We start from the raw sequence: 17,976 nt of genomic DNA, 5'->3' as shown, positions 1-17,976 counted from the left end.
TAATGTACACGTGACTTATCCTCGTACTTTTGAATTTCATTACACATACAAATGCCTGGACACACACGATCCACTATGGTGGATGAGTTTTTTCTCCCTTCTTATTTCATTTTTGGGTACATGCTTCGTTAATCTTCGTGTGTTTTATTTTCCGGTAAAAAGCATCGAAGTAAGGAAACCAGCGCTCGTTACGTTAAGGCCGATATTGCAGATCATATTTTACATTTTCTGTAGACCTACCATAAGAAAGAAGCGTAATTTTGCTATTTCCTTAGCAATTTCAGTCCTCAGGAATCAATATAATAACCACTAATTCCATAAATTGTATTGTGATGAAAAGGTTAAAGGTATTCCATTTTTTTTTTTTTTTTTTTTAAATAAAACTCGTCACCTCAAATTTTTATCTTCTCCAGTCATAATCTCAACAATGCTGCAGTTGTCATTGAAAAAATAGGATACACTTGTTTTGCATTTTATTTAGGAATTTCATTTTATTTAGTAGTATATATGCTGTACAATAATCAATACATTTTTACCACTCTTTTGTCATTTTGGGGTTCGTGTTTAACATCAGAGAAAAAACCTTATTTGGCAATTAATTTACTTTTAAAATTAGAGTAATTAGAATCTCTGAATACTCGTAGTACTCTTTAATAAAAAATTCACTTCTTTAAAATCGTTTGTTGCATGAATCTACTCGTCACCCATTATACCTACTGGACATAGTTGCAATATTACCATGAAATTAATATAACTTATCTTAGCAGCACCTAAGAGTGACATTACTATTTTCTGGCGTAAAAAAATGTTCACAAACTAGTGTATGTCTTCAATCACAATCACAAGTAGCAAGACTAGTTTTTACATGTTCTATTAGTTGGTACTCCGCCTCTGGATCAAACGGCAAAATAAGGCATATTGATATTAACTTGATATTTCATTTCAACTCTTCAAATAATGCGTAAATAATCAATACAGAAGACATGTTTTTACATAATACTTTCATGCATCTTAATTAATATTCACATGCTTAACACTCCACTGTAACAATATCAAGAGAACAACTGAGTGCATAAACTTACCATCAAAAACTTACTTACATGCCCAGTATACTAAATTAGACAATATAATACAACGATCGATGTCGCCAGTTATTTACCAGATTATGACTGTTTAATTACTGTAATTTTGTCATAAATCCATTCAAAATTTTTCTTGCGTTTATTGTTTAAGATAAATAGCGATCCTCAACTGGAACACTGACAAAATCTGGTGACTATCTAACGCGTATCTAAAGAGTGTGGAGAAATCAAAGACATAAATAGAAAATTGTTTATATGTATGCTCCTGATCATCCCAACATGGCTAACAGGTATACTTACTAAAATTACTTTTGTGTAATTGTTTAGTATTCAACGACTTCTGTTCACTCCCAACATGGCTAACAGGTATACTTACTAAAATTACTTTTGTGTAATTGTTTAGTATTCAACGACTTCTGTTCACTATCACCTTTATTAAATTTATTCTTTCATGTTTACTTTGTGTCTTGTTCTAGGTTTGAGGAAGCCAAGAAGAAAATAAGTAAGAAATACGATGAAATTGAAATATCATTAATAGAAGAATTTGTAAAAGCACATCGTTCGGATAACAAAGCGCGGATGAAGGAAATAGCTTCCATATTGTCTCATTTTAAAGGATACTCTCAATGTGTCGATGCATTTATTGAACAGAGTCATATGGTAAGTTTATTTAAACTAAACTGTGAAAAATGTTAAATGAAATTAATGATATTCATATATTTGTTACTCGGTTCCATTACCGTATTTTAAACTAAACATCTTGTCCAGTATAACATGGTTAATAATAAGTACGTATATTGTAAAGTAGTACTTTATTCATACAATAGAATATGTGTAAATTCTCATCATTACAAAGTACTCTAAGTTGTAGTTTTGGAGTCTTACAGCTTTCAAAACAGCATCTCGATTCAGAAGAAACGTGCATATTACGTAGTAGTGATATCATAAATTCTGTTACAAAGTCAATAATAAAATACCGGAACAGTTGTAAAGGTAATTTAATAATATTTGGATATGAGAAACTTACAGATATTGATAGCACAGAGCACCAATCATCAATTCTCGAAATAGCCATCTCTTGGGTTCATACAGGCCTTTAATTTCTGAGGCCAGTTATTAATTGTGGCATGCACAATTTCTGTTGGAAAATTCGCCACTTCCCTCGGAAGAGTACCTGTGATACTCTCCACCAGTAGCTGCAGGAAGCTTTGAATACTACTTAAGAATGAAAAGTTCTAGTCTGATAGGACATAACATTCAGAAAATATGAGAAAGATATGTCTTTTTCGATAGAGTACGAATATGTATATTGAGCATTTTGGGGCACTTAAAAACTAAGACCGTACACCAAATCCGCGGGAATCAAGTAGTATACAGAATTTAGTAAACCGTTGAGTGATATTCAAAAACTATAGCCACTAATCTTCTACGAAAGACCACTCGTAACATGATGCATGATATTTAAATACTTGAGCTTGTAATAGAGTTTTAGTATAAACAAATGACTCTTTTTGATATATACACTTCCACGTTATTGGTTTGATAGCTGTTTCATTACTGTGAACATTTCAACCACTCATTATCAGTTAGTATTAACTACAGTTACTGTATATGTAGTTGAACTATACAAATCCCACCACAATATTATCATTGCATCTTAAAGAAGATAACTCGTTTGTTTGCTTATAAAAGGAGATTTTCAAAAGTTGCGTATATTATGTTACCCTTGCGAGTGGTTAAGTTGTTTTCGCTAGAAATTGCGAAAGAAACTTTTTTTTTTTTTTGTTGTTGTTGTTGTTGTTGAAGCTATTTTAAAACGTGAACGAAGTTCCGAATTTTTCTTTTTTTCATCATTCATATTCCGTTTCCTTCTATCAACTCCGTCTTCAAGTCAAGACAAAAAATCTGTTAAGTAACTTGTCTGCTGAAACTCTTTTTCTTTCTTTCTTTGGAAAATAAAATACCTGTGAGAATGTGCAACTTTTCCACCTCAGAACTTACACCGCCAATAAAACAGAATGACACAGTGTTGCTAACTTATAGAACAAGTATTATCATCTAGTTCAGGGAAGTAATAAGTAAAACAAACAAACAAACAAACCAAAAAGCTTGTAAAAAACGTACAGAAAGAAAACCAGTGACAGTCCGTTAAATATAGTTAATATAGTATTCTTTAAGTCTAAAAAGGATAATAATAATAATAATAATACAAATTTAGATTTAATCTATGTGGTGTCATTATTATGGAATGATACTGTTATTAAATTTTTACGTTCCAGGGAGCGTTTTCAGGACGTGACATATTCAGTGACGTCATTCCTCTTTGCGAAAAGAATTTCGCAATAATGACAGAGGTGTTTAGCAATCCGGAGCAAGTTATGGCCAAATACGTCCTTAACATTTATCACGGAAAATTGCAGGTAAGCATATAGTAAATAGTACAAAATAGTATGAATAAGTATTTTTACGTTCAGTACTGTTTATGTTTTATATAGCTATAACATGGGGTTACCTATAGCCTGACCTACGAATTAATTTCCTAGCAAGACATATGGTTGGAAACAAAAGGGAACTTACTCCGATACTTTTTAATATGGCTTTGAAATACTAATAATAGATATAAAGAAATAAAAATAAGCTAAGTGCTTCTGTTTATGCATGATGAAGATAATAAGATCATTAAAAAAAAAATCCTATAAAGGCGAATGTAGATTATGTGAGTGCATGATGACAAACTTAGACTATTCACGGAATTGAGGGAAATCGTAATCATAATTAACCTCGAAGACAGATTATTTAAATACTTAAGCATAATGATAAAAGTACGAATATAGTTACTAAGTAAAAAAGGAAGAAAATTTATGGCAGGATACGCGTCTTATTATTGAAGACTTGCGTAGAGAAGCAAACACTATGCCCAATTTTTTTCCCAATAAATAACCTGATGAAGGTTAAAAATTTTCCTTTCAAATCATCTAGAGAGTTTGCTAAGAGCTTTCGAAAACAGAGTATTAAAAATAATTGGTTGGGAAAAGAGAACAGATGATTGGTTGGAGAAAAGTACCCAGTGGCATCACAAAAGTTAGATTATTGTCCATGGATAAGTAATTTGTTGTTATGAAATTGTGTTAATGTATTAAATAATAATAATAATAATAATAATAAAAAAAAGGAAAAAAAAAAAAAACCATCAAATTTTGCAGTTCCAGTCACATCACTTTAAAGTACTATCGACATTTAATGTATACAAGTAATCATTTATTTTATGTTTTATTTATTTCTTTTTTTATCTGAGGAAACTGTAAATCTGTTACATTTTTATATAAGGAACAGTGAAATACGGCACAAGAATGCCTTTACATTCAAATGGTACAGGGTTATGCTTTGAAGTCAAGTTTGTCTCTATACGAAGGCGAGGTGAAAAGTTCTCGATCTGACCTAGAGATAACACTCCAATCAGCAAAGTTTTATTGTTCTTGCGTGGGAGCGCTTTCCAGTTGTTCGTATAACAAGTGTCAACTTGTTCTCTCAAGTAGTTTGTGTGCAGGCATTGTTGCAGTTAGACGTCTTGCGTGTTAGTTGTGAAAATGGATAAACCTGAATATCGTGCGGTAATCATTTTTTGTTTTCGTTTTGGATGGATTAACCCCTACGGAAATTCATCTGAAGTTGACAAAAGTTTACGGGGACTCTGCTCCTTCCATGTCAACCGTTAAAAAGTGGGCAGCTGAATTTAAACGTGGTCACACATCCCTCGAAGATGACCCACGTGAAGGAAGGCCGAAAACCGCAACCACGCCGGAAACAATCGAAAAAGTGCATGATATCGTGTTGGACGACAGGCGAGTGAATGTGAATGAGATAGCTGAGAGTGTGGGGATATCTGAGGAACGGGTGCGAAACATCTTGCACTAAGAACTAGTGATACGAAAGCTCTGCGCAAGATGGGTGTCGCATTTGCTGATTGCCAACCAAAAGCAAATGCGAAAACGATTTTCGTATCTATCTTTGGACCGATTCAAAAGGGATCCGATCGATTTTGTGCGGCGATTTATGAGAATGGATGAGACATGGGTTCACCACTACACGCCAGAAATGAAACAGCAGTCCAAGCAGTGAGTGGAAGCCGGTGGTGCAGTGCCGAAGAAAGCGAAGACGATCGTATCGGCGGGAAAGATCATGGCCAGTGTGTTTTGGGATGCGAAAGGGATCCTGTTAATTGATTACCTTGCCAAAGGGAGAACAATTACAGACGAATATTACTCCAACCTTCTTGACCAGTTGGATACCAAAATTCACGAGAAGAGGCCTGGCTTGAAGAAGAAGAAAATAATCTTTCACCAGGACAACGCACCTGTGCACAAGGGTGCGTTGACGAAGGGAAAACTGCGGGATTTGGGGTACGATTTGCTCGGCCATCCCCCATATTCTCCTGATTTGGCACCATCGGACTTCTGTCTGTTTCCATACTTGAAGAAATTTCTTTCTGGGAAGCGCTTCACATCGAATGATGAAGTTGGGAGGATTGTGGATGACTATTTTCACAATTTTCCAAACTCATTTCCGGGAAGGAATACTAATGTTGGAGAAACGCTGGACCAAATGCATTGAAATTAAGGGAAATTATGTCGAAAAATAAAATCATTTTTGAACTGAAATTCGCAGTCTTTCATTGTCAGGACGAGAACTTTTCACCCCGCCCTCGTAACATGACGAAATTTTGAAAGCAGAACGACACTGAAGAAAGGAATATTGTGTAAGAAAGTGGACAGAAAGTGTTTAAACAGAAACCATGTTGAAGTCTAATAGAGGTGCTTATGTTGTCTATTTTCATGGTAAAAGCAATGAGGTTTATTTCTTGTATTCTTGTATGGAAACTTACGCAAACGTCTGTTTTTGAGAAAATTTTTGCAATATTTAGGCATGAGCAAATAAGTTTTAGATTCAAACTATGTACTTAAATTTCTGAACGTTCATCTAACTAATAATACATAATTAATATATCATTTAGTTTGATTTAATTTAGTTATTAGGTTATATTGTTTACATGCTGAGATTTTTTTTCCAGGAATATATAATAAGTAAACTATCAGACAGAAGTGATCCAGAAAGATATCTGAAGAACTTGTATGAACTCTACTCAAGGTGCGTAAGTATAGTATGAAGATCAATTTAGAATCTCATAATTTATATCTGTCTGTTCCATTTTTATTCTTATATTAAGATTGTTGTGTTTACTGCAATAAAAATGTAAAGAAATATGATTAACATTTTAAATTTCGTAGTGTTGTATATATATATATTCTCGATTGAAGTTGATAGTATTTGTGTAACGTAATGAGCACTTTTGTGTTTATGCATATAAGCAAAGTTAAAAAATGAAATGAAATCTTTAAGTTTTACGTCCCACGGTTATGCCGGTTAGGCTAAAGGAGACGGTGATTATGAGAAATGAATGAAATGATGGAATGAATAAAGTGGGAGGAAACGGGAGAACCCCGAGAAAACCCACAAGCACGGTGTTTGTCCACCACAAAGTCCACACGACGCGAGCTGAACCGAACCAGGGACCTCAAACACCGGAGGTGAACGCTCTACCATTGAGCCACCGCGCCCTCAAAAGCAAATTAAGTAACTAGAACAGAAGTTTAGTATACACCTACCAGAAAATTCGATTAAATAAAAGTACGGTTAGTGCCTCAGGTATGTGGGAGCCACTGTGGCTCAGTGGTAGAGCGCTGGTGAGAGGAATCTCATTTTCGACCCATGACCATGCAAGTTTATGGTAGACAACAACATGTCCATGGGTTTTATCGGGGGTTCTTCCTTTTCCTTCGACATTATTATTCTGCCAAATCTTTCACAATCTTTCATTTACATTAATCATCCGTTTTCTTTATCTTCAAGGACATAATCGTGAGATGTGGAATTAGAAATTATATGTCATTCATTTTGCCTTATGTATGCTTTTTATGTTAAAAGAGCCAGCAATAAATGCATATTAAGATGATTGGTAAAAGGAGAAAGGAAGGAAACAGATAATTCATGTGAATTATACGCTTTCTGTTCATCTACTGCAATAAAAACAACATTTGACCAAAGATCGAACTAGCGAGTGTAATCTTCAGAATTGAGCACAATAGCCACAATGACCCCTAATATTCAGTTATATTGTTACTGAAGGAAAGTATGTGCGATGTTGAAGCTGCTTCGGTGAAGTCGGAGAATTACAGGTAGCTTTGGAAAAGCAGAGCTCACACCTTATTTGAGTAACAAGGCGAAAGAGCTATGCGAAAAAATGGATGAGTACGTGGCAGTATGAGATGTACAGGGTTCCCACATTCTGGAAAATCAGGGAATGTCAGAGAAATAAAAACATGTCAGTGAAATCATGCATTTTCGTAAAATGACAGGGAAAGTCAGGGAACGTAAATGTACAAGTGTAACATTTTCTTTTCAATCTAAAATTGTTTCCTCTATCAGTTGTACATATTGACATGACCACAATGATACAGCATTCCCAGTGGTGTGACTGTGATGCAGTGTTTGCTGTTTCGTGCTGATGCAGCGAGGTACTGTGTGAGAGACAGAGAGAGAGGGGGGGGGTAATTGGTCATATAAAAGCAGAAATCGAAGTATGATTTGTCATCTTCGTGGAAATTGGTCTTAGGACACAAAAACTACTGAAAGAACTGAAAGCATCAGATAAAGATAAACTAGCTTTCAGGATTGACTTTCGAAGCTTTTTGCTGGGCATAATCAAGATGATTGTGGAAAGAAATTCTCTGAAGTACAAACTTGTACGTGCTCTGTCAGTAAAAGAACAATCCAAAACTTCCCCAGAGTAGGATGAAACGCATCCTACAAACTCTGCATGAGCACAACAGCATATCTGATTCTTTAGCTGAGAAACCAGTGTCAGTTTGTCTTTTGACTTCAGAGAATACGAAGACATGATGGACATCATCAGATTAGATTACTTTTTTGCAAAGGTAATGTCCAAGAAACAAGAATATTTTGATTTATGGCATGTTGTGAAAATATTTAATTTCATCCCACGGCAATGCCTCAATGGAGGGCGGATTCTCAGTCAATAAGATACTTATTGTAGAAAAACAAATCGAAGATTCTGTGGTAGCACAGAAGCGGATGCATAATTCGGTTATGTACTATGGAGGTGTAGAATCTGTTTCTGTTAAACGAAGAATTCTTCTCCCATTCGTACAGCTCGGAGACGCTAAGATAAATACCTTAAACAGAAACGATTCAAAAGTACAGAGGAAAGTAAAATCAAAAGTGAAAAAAGAAAACTAAGTGCTGAAGTAACAAATTGAAAGCAAAGAAGAAACAAATGGAATAGTGTTACAAACAAGAACAAGACGCTATCGTAGAACAAATTCAAGAACTGAAAGCAAAACAAAATTCTTTTTAAAAATGTAAATGTGAGGATTAACATATCTCAGAGCTGGCAATATTAGGACTAATAGTGGGCCACGATGGCTTAGTGGTAGAGCATTCACCTCTGGAGCATGGAGTCTTTGGTTCGATCCCAGTTCGCGCCAGATGTTCTTTGTGGTGGACAAACAGGGTGTGCACGGATTTTCTCGGAGTTCTCCCGTTTCCTCCCAGTATCTTCATTCCACCATTTCATTCATTTCTCATCATCACCGTCTCCTTTAGCCTAGACGGCATAACCGTGCAACGTAAAACTTAAACATTGTATTTCATTTCATTTTAGGACTGATAGTATTAGGTCTCAGGGAGAGTTGGCATTATATTCTTGACGGCATGTTATATTGCTTTTTATTGTTTTTTGAAGCAAAAGAAAACCAAGTATAATTTGCAATGTCAAGGTATGTGGTATTGTATCAAACATATATTATTATATACTTACATGATTAATTTTGTGTAAATAACAGTTACTCATAGTGAACATTAACGAATATGTAAATTAAAGGAGTATATTAGAGGCTATGACGATGGAGGAGGCTCTTAAAAAAGTGTATGGTGGAACTTACCCTATTTCCCATTTATATTCAAGAATTTATGTCAGTGAAAACAAGAATTTGTGTCAAGGAATGTAGGGAAAGTTAGGGAAATCGATCTTTACTTTCTTGTGGGAACCCTGGATGTAGTATTGCAAAATAATGAGTGAAATAATGTAAGTTGTTCGATTATGTCGCACTAGGTGTCAAAATAGCACTTTTTTTTATTATTATTTATTTTGTTCCTAACCGGGCTTTCCAGTGCGATTTCAGTTTATGGACATTAAAGTTTATTATTGGAATATTTAATTTGAGTACTGTTGATGTTTCTTGAATTTTTTTTTTTTTTTTTTTTTTGAGCTCCTCTGCTATGTATAAAGTTAAAATCTTAAGAGAAATACGAGGCTATGCCAGAAAGATGTTACGCTTACCACGATAGAGATGAACTAGAGATCTGAAATTTGATCCTCTCTACATATTCACCTCGTATTGCGTTACATTTATTACATCTATGGATCAATCCGTTAATACCATCATCATAAAACTTCGCGGAGTTGTTGGGAAACCACACTAATGGCATCCTCACCATCCTCAAAACACTTATCCCAGAAATGTTTCTTCATATTTTGGGTGAAGAAGTAATCGGACAAAGGCAGATCAGATGAACATGATGGGTGGGGGAAATGTGATTTGTAGTCACGTTTGTGCACATACGTCATTGTATCTGCTACTCCGTGTGCCGGTTCATTGTTCGCTAGCAGAAACACACCTTTCGAGAACAAACCCTTTCTCTTTGCTTTGGTAGCATTCTGTAATCTTTGCAGTAGGTTCTTGTAGTGTGTTCCTGTGATTTTTGTTGCCCCTTTTTGTAAGTAATCAGTAAAGTTCATACCATTATGGTCCCAAAACATGTACTCCCATGCGCAAAAAAAAAAATTGCGCGTATACTGTAACTCACGATTTTTCGCAATTATTTCATTTTCCTTATGTTTATGGGCAAAATTCAGTTATTAGTATGTGGAGATAATAGAAAGCAATCCATCTAAGGAGATATTTCCAAAAAATATAATAAAATAATAAAAATATAAGCAAAAAACAAAATTATGTTCGGTTTTGTGTATACTGGCAATAATGTTTTCGAGGGAATTTTTGGAGTAGCACAGCACGATTCTAGAGGGAATTACAGAATTGGTAACAGAACAGTTGAATCAAGGAACAGGAAAGTGGAGTAAAATATTGCATTTATTGGCTTAAATCTAGGGTGTAAATTGTCTGCCAAATATAAATTAGCTTCTGTAACCAAGATGTTGTGCGGAAATATATAAACAAAGAGAAAAACTGTTGTCTTAAGTTTGGAAGTGACATGCTCTATAGCCATGAGCATTTGTTTCTTAAGAAAAAGATAAGCAATAAAAGAAAGTCTGTGTGGTTAAGTGGGTAGAGTGACGGACTAGTAATTCTTATACTGTTTTGACCCCAGATCGAATCCCATCCGATCCTGTTCAATTTTTTTTCTTTACAAAACATTGTAGAAAGTGTATAATTTTTATGTTAATAAGAACCGAAACAATACAATAAAGAAATAACTTTTTGTTTCCTCTGATGACGTATTTATTTAGAATTAGCTTACTATTTATTACTAATAGCGATTGTTTTTAGTTTATGGTATGGTATGCTTAATCATTCCTCATTCCCTCTCCGTTTTTTTTTTTTTTTTAAACAGCAGAAGTAACTTCAAACTTCAACTCACTGCGAGTGTGTCTGTAAAAAACAAAACAAGCGCGACCTGCAGCTTTACACACAGCGTGACGAACACAATCACAGCCATAGCTCGTTGTCTGTTCTAGTGTTTCTGTGTGTGTGTGTTCCTTTTTAGAGTATTGACTCTCTCTCTCTCTCTCTCTCTCCTTTTGTTTCATATCAACAAGTGCAACAAATGCAAGTCTGTGAAAAAAAAAATCAAGAATGCTTTCTTTAAACAAAACTAAATTTTACAGCTCTCTTTGTGAATAACACGAATGCTTCCGACGAATTATACAGTAGCGTGAAAAACTGATAATAAGATGATCTAACATGCATAAGCTTCTTTTTCTAGCGTGACAACACATTAAACATAACAAATGAAATTTTTGGGATTACAAATTATCACATTACGTGTCGGTGTAGGCCTATTCGTTTTCACATTCGAGCGACGAAAGAAGAAAATGTGGTTACAGTTATAAAAACCGAATACCAGATTTCAATGAATTCAAGTTACATGGCTCCTACATATCGAAAAAATGATTTTCCGATGTCTGTCCATCTATTCGTCTCTCGGTTCGTCACGCTTTTACACGCACTCAAATAGAGGCCATACTGTTCAACGTATCTGGACCGAATTCTAAACATAACGTTTTAATAACATACTATCTTTCGAATTTTATGTCCTTCGACATCTAAAAGTAAGGGTAATTTACTGAAGGATTAAAATTTAAAACAATTCAATTTTCTCAAGTAAAAAAAGCTGTGACGATTTTATTTACTTTTTATAAATATATATTTTATTAACGAATCTCCACCGCATATGAATAATTTTTCTGAAAAAATATATATGGTGCAATTTACTGTATGGTATGCGTTCTTTTTGCAGAATTTTCTCAACCACATTTCATAAATAAACGTATCATTAATAACCTAAAAAACAACTCGTTCGAAGGAGTAGCTTAATCTTAGGGTGAGCTTTACCCCGATAGTTTTCCCATTAACGCCTCAGGCAATTTTGTTCATATTTCGTAAAGAAATGTTTCATTAATAAACTAACATACAGCATAAATCGTTTATTCCGATAACATACAGAAGTGGTTTTCTCAAGGGTTGAATTTTTTTGGACAATTTTCTCAGTAATAACTGAGACAAATTTGTTCTAATTTCAGTAAAATATTTTCTGTAATAATCTTACAATATGGTATAACTCGCTTGTTCCGAAAAGAAAAATCCAAAAGAGATACTTTGACAGTGAATTTTTTCCCGACGATTTGCTTAAAAATTACTCGATATACTGTCAAAATTACAGATAGAAGAGTTTACCTTTGGGGGTAAGCTTTTCCCGATGACCTTCCTAAAAAACACTCAGGAGATGTTTGTTGTTCATATTTTATAAATACATGTGACATAAATAACCTAGCTATATGGTATAATTCCCTCATCCGGAAAAACTAGAAATGGTATATTACTTTTGACAGTAAGTTTTACCCTGCGATTTTCTCAAGAACGACTCAGGCGATTGTGTTCGTATTTCATAAATAAATGTTTTACGAAAACACTAACAATATAGCATAGCTCGTTTGTCCTGAAAAGATCCACAAGGGATAATTTATTCTTGGGGGTGACTTTTTTCATGATTTTCTCAGAAATTATTCAGACGCTTTTGCTTATAGTTCACATACAATTATATCCTTAATAATTCTAATATATGGATCAAGTTATTTCTAACGAAAATATGACTAATGGGTACTTTACTTTTGGGCCTGAAGTTTCTTCTAGCAAAGTTTTCCAAAACATTATTTTATTCGCAATTTCCCAAATAAATATTTCAATAATAGTTACAGCCTAACATAAATCAGTGTAAAAAATTCGAGCGAGAAAGTACAGTGCGTTTGCTCCGTATCCTTTCTTAAATATATATTTTTAAATGTTACACCTAATCACAATTTTCCGAACAAAATCGAAACTTCTTTTTAAATGTGCCTTGTTGTGGTCAAATGGTTCAAGTGCATTGGTTCTGGATTTGATTTCCAGTGAGAGCTAGTGTATTTTCATCCAAGAGATGTGACACGTCGGTGCAAAGAAAAAAGTGTTTAAATAAGCCTAACCAAGCTAATCAACAAAAGAAATAATACAATATTACGAAATTATCGTAGAAATGTTGTTAATATTAGGTAGGTGCGACTGAAATGTCCAAACGATTATTGTCAATTCCAAAGGCCTTTGTTTTCGTCCGGCGGGAGCTCATGTGGTTCGGATTCTACGTTAATCAGTAGGTCCACGTCTCATATAGCCTCGCTGCTGAAAGGGACGTTAAACTCAAAATCACATCACACGCCTTTGTTTTAAATGTCTCTGTTCAAGAGATCCTTAGTGGCTAAGCGGTTAGCGTACGCGCCTTTGGCGTGGAAGACCCGGCTTCGATTCCCGGCGAGAGCTCACGTGCTTCGGAGTCCACATTAATCAGTAGGCCGACGTCTCATATAGCTTTGTTGCTGAGCGAGACGTTAAACTCAAACTCAATGTCTTTGTGTATGGTTTTGCATATACGTGGCATGGACATTAAATTTTGATTTCTACGCCATATGCATCTAATTACATACACAGCTATAGAACGAACACAACAAACTTGGAATATCTACATTGTTTGCGTATGGAAAATAATCACGCTCTACTGCACAGGAGAGCCGTGTGTATGGAATTCCATACACATGGCAATCAACGTAATAAGAAATGTATAATAATAAGACTTAATAATAATAATAATAATAATAATAATAATAATAATAATAATAATAATAATAATAATAATAATAATAATAATAATAATAAACAGAAAACGATACGATCACTTACATAATTTATAAATATAAGTTAACATTTAATAAGCATATAACTGCAATGGAATTAAGTTGTTTCTCTCTCTCCCTGAACGCAACAGCCCTTATTGTGCTAAGGCGTAGAAGGGAACTTGTGGCACTCACGATCTGGGGCGGTGTGTGGTCACAACTTCGGATCCCTTTGTTGTTAGTCCCAGCTTTCTAGACGGATGCAGTTATTCCCGGTAGAATATACAAGCAAATAGATTTTGTATTACTATTAAAGTAAATAATTATACTCATTCCCTCAATGTGATACTTGTAGTTGCTTAACGTTATACAGACAGCTGATCCATGGACGAATCGTTGATAATAATAATAATATAATAATAATAATAATAATAATAATAATAATAATAATAATAAATAACAGAAGCTCGACAAATATTCTTGCAAATAATAGGAAAAAGTTTTCGTCACACAGTTCACTTTGCTGGACACACCAGTGTGTCGCGTTATACCGATTGTGGCACACTGGAATATAGGGTATGTTTTTTTAAATTTTTTTCCAACTATTCCAACTGCTTCAATTGAAATGGATCTATAATAATAAGAGAGTGAATTTAGTCTTCTTACCCTTCGATTTAGAAATAAGGTTCGCGAGAATTTCATAAAAGAATAATATACTCAGAATTGTATATAGTAGTTTGTTTTATTCGAAATTACATACTTCCTGCAACTGGTTTTTGATTGAAATGATTTGAAATGAAATCTTTAAGTTTTACGTCCCACGATTATGCTGGATAGGCTAAACGAGACAGTGATGATAAGAAATGAATGAAATGATCGAGTGAAGAAAGTGGGATAAAACGGGAGAACCTCGAGAAAATCTACACACAGTGTTTGTCCAGCACAAGGTTTACTTCGCGCAAGCATAGATCGAACCAAGGACTCCATGCACCAGAGGTGAACGCTCTACCACTGAAACACCGTGGGCTCTGAAATTACTTAAAGGAAAAAGGGACTACTTTATGAATACATTTGTTAAAAAATACATGCTTTTCGTGAAATATTGCTTATAGACAGGGGCGGATTAAGGCTTTTGGGGACCTAGAACCGACTGTTTTAAGGGGGCCCTATATTAAGAATAGTTCCAGTGCACAAATTTTCTTTTCTGCCTTCCACAGCCTCATAGGCTATGGAACTACTGAGAACTATGCTGTAATATTTGAATGTGCTCCAAGTTTAGAATAATTAGTTTAGTTAAATTCATTATTAACAATTAAATAATTGCATTCATTATTAACAGGTAAATGCTGCTGATAGAAAGACTTAAATCTAGCGATACCGCGAGCGTAACGAGCGGAAAAAAAAATAGCATCGGTCTGAAGCCTATTATATAATAAGTTGATTACTATATTTTAGTATTAAACAGAGGGATTTTAAAGAGCCCCCTGAGCTTGGGGCCCCGAAGCCTGGGCTCCATTGGCTCCGCCCTTAATCCGCTAATGCCTATAGATTATAAATTAAAGAGGACGGGCCGGGTCCGTTTTAAAAATTCCGGCCCGTGCAGACCTCTAGCCCCTGTGTATATGCTATCTTTGAAAATACAGTAGAGTTTCGCTTATCCGACATGAAATAGGCAGGCAGAACGCCGGATAATATGGATGTATTAAGAAAAGACCTATTAAAAGTCAAACTATGATATAATTTTACATATTACGCATCTAATTATCATGTTTTGCAAGAAACAAATACAATGCATTGACTCAGTGACGTATCCAGCATGAGGTCCTGGAAGCTGTCCCTTACCAAACCTCAAGCACTTTTTAATAAACCTACTTTTTCCCTTTTGAGGTTCTTTTATGTCAGATTACTTTGAGTCAGTGTCCAAACTGTGGACAATGCGTTGTTGTTATAATTCTAACAAGCAACACTTCCCAAGTGTAACACTCCGATTTTGATAAAATTTGGCAGGTAGATACTACATATAAAATAAACAAATAAGTGCTTCTTTATTTTTTGCTGAAAAACGGTTTTAGGGGGCAAAAGCCCTCACCCAAAATTTTGAAAGTTGACGACCGAAAGGCAAAAACAAGTGGACCAAAGTGAACGAAATTGTGAACAGATATTGCGGACATAAAATTAGGAAATACGTGTTTTGTATTTTCCTGCAAAAACCGGCTAGGTGGGGCACAGACCCCTCCAAACCTTTGATCATGAAATATCAAAAGTGCTAATAACAGTATGCCAGAAGTGCCTAAATTTACACGAAGAATTGGAACAAAACTTTGTGTTAGTACAATAAGCAAAAAATAAACAAATACGGCTTTTTTATTTCCTGCGAAAAAACGGTTTTAGGGGGCAAAAGGTCCCACCCAGAATTTTGAAATTGGACGCAAGAAAGGCAAGAAGAAATGGACAGAACTGAATGAAATTGTTCACAAATGTTGTAGAGGTAAGATGAGGGAATACGTGCTTCGCATTTTCCTGAAAAGAAAAAAAAACTGTTGAGTGAACCGAGGCGTTGAGTGTCGGAAGGAGAGGACCGAAGCGAATGAAATTGTCTGTAGATATTGAATATGAAAAATAAAGCCTCTCGTGTTTCACAAGCGTCTCCATCAGATTTCTTCAAATTTGGCAGATCAACAACAAGCACAAACAGTTAGCGTATTTTGTAGTATATCACGAGGCAACTTTAACCCTTATAATGTTTTTCCGCATAAACAAAAACACGTGCCGATTAATTTCCTGTTTGTTGTTGATGTGCCAAAATTGATAGGGACATCTTAAAAACACGAAAGTCCTTATTTTACATACAGTCTATACAATATCTACACACAATTTCATTTGCTTCGGTCCATTCCTTCCTGCACTTTTACGGTAATATTTACTTTTTTTTTTTTTTTTTTTTTGGGAGGGGCTCTAGGCCCCAACACTGTTTTGTCGTACAAATTAAAACGCATTTCATTTATTGTTTTGCAAATTGTCCCTATACGAAGTTTCGTTGCAATTCTCCATACTCTTTAGGAACTTCTGACGTATACTTATTTGCACTTTTAATATTTCGTAATCAACAGCTTAGAAGGTCCGTTCCCCACTCAACCGCTTTTTTTTTTCAGGAAAATACGAAACACAATTACCTCAATTTACGTCTAGAATATCTATGCACGATTTCAAAATTTTGGGTGTGGAATTCTGCCCCCTAAAACCATTTTTTCGCAGAAAATAAACCCGTATTCGTTTGTTTTTTGCGTATTGTCCCTACACAATGTGTCGTTCAAATTCTTCATGTCCTTTAAGCACTTCTGACATACTATTATTAGCACTTTTGATATTTCACGATCAAAGTTTTGGAGGGGTCTGTGTCCCACCCAAACGTTTTTCTTTTTTTGTTTTCTTTTTTTTTTTTTTCAGGAAAATACGAAACCCGTATTCCCTCATTTTTCGTCTGCAATATCTTTGCACAATTTCATTCATTTCGGTTCACTTCTTCTTGCCTTTCGGGCGTCAACTTTCAAAATTTTGGATGGGGGCTTCGTATAAAAAAAAAAAAAAAAAAAAAAAAAACAGGTATTCGTTTAGTTTTTGCGTATTGTCCATACACAAAGTGTCGTTGGAATTCTTCGTCCTTTACACACATCAGACATATTGTTACTAGCACTTTTGATATTTCATGATCAAAGGTTTGGAGGGGTCTGTGCCCCACCTAACCGTTTTTCCAGGAAAATACAAAACACGTATTCCTTCATTTTACGTCTGCCATATCTGTGCACAATTTCGTTCACTTTGGTCCACTTTTTTTTTTGTCTTTCGGGCGTTAACTTTCAAAATTTTGGGTGAGGGCTTTTGCCCCCTAAAACCGTTTTTCCGCAGAAAATAATAAAAAAAAAACATGTATTCGTTTATTTTATGTGTAGTATCTGCCTGTCAAATTTTATCAAAATCGTAGTGTTACACTTGGGAAGTGTTACTTGTAAGAATATACCGTAATGCCATCGATACCAGGTGGAATTAAAGAACACTTTTAAATGGGATTACAATTTCGTTTCCGTTCTGTTTATAACATTACTGTATTAGAACGATACACTCATTGCCATTTGCTATTTTTGTTATGTGATATACGTAGCAGACAGTTTTTCTTACATGTCTCTAGAAAATATTTTTTTGATTTCGTTTGTGTTAGAATGCAGTTTGACCGGTTCATAAATGAAAAGTAAGAAATGTTTAAGAGAAATACAGAACTGTTGCATTATTATTATTATTATTATTATTATTATTATTATTATTATTATTATTATTATTATTATTATTATTATTATTGATATTTTTGAAACATTAGAATTA

At 34.6% G+C, this 17,976-nt stretch overlaps 1 protein-coding gene across 1 annotated transcript in view; it reads left to right on the top strand.

Annotated features, from left to right (window-relative positions):
• Nucleotides 1–17,976, top strand: part of Sec10 (Exocyst complex component Sec10) — a 92,780-nt gene that overhangs the window by 32,803 nt on the left and 42,001 nt on the right. The window contains exons 6-8 of the mRNA XM_081730450.1: nt 1,559–1,742; nt 3,362–3,502; nt 6,151–6,227. Coding sequence (XP_081586576.1) covers nt 1,559–1,742; nt 3,362–3,502; nt 6,151–6,227 — 402 coding nt within the window. The remainder of the gene's footprint in view (nt 1–1,558; nt 1,743–3,361; nt 3,503–6,150; nt 6,228–17,976) is intronic.

This window comes from Thermobia domestica, chromosome 11 (assembly GCF_964235325.1).
Source record: "Thermobia domestica chromosome 11, izTheDome1.hap1.1, whole genome shotgun sequence".
NCBI lineage: Eukaryota > Metazoa > Arthropoda > Insecta > Zygentoma > Lepismatidae > Thermobia > Thermobia domestica.
The sequence above is the reverse complement of the archived record's forward strand: the minus strand, read 5'-3'. Positions and strand labels throughout refer to the sequence as shown.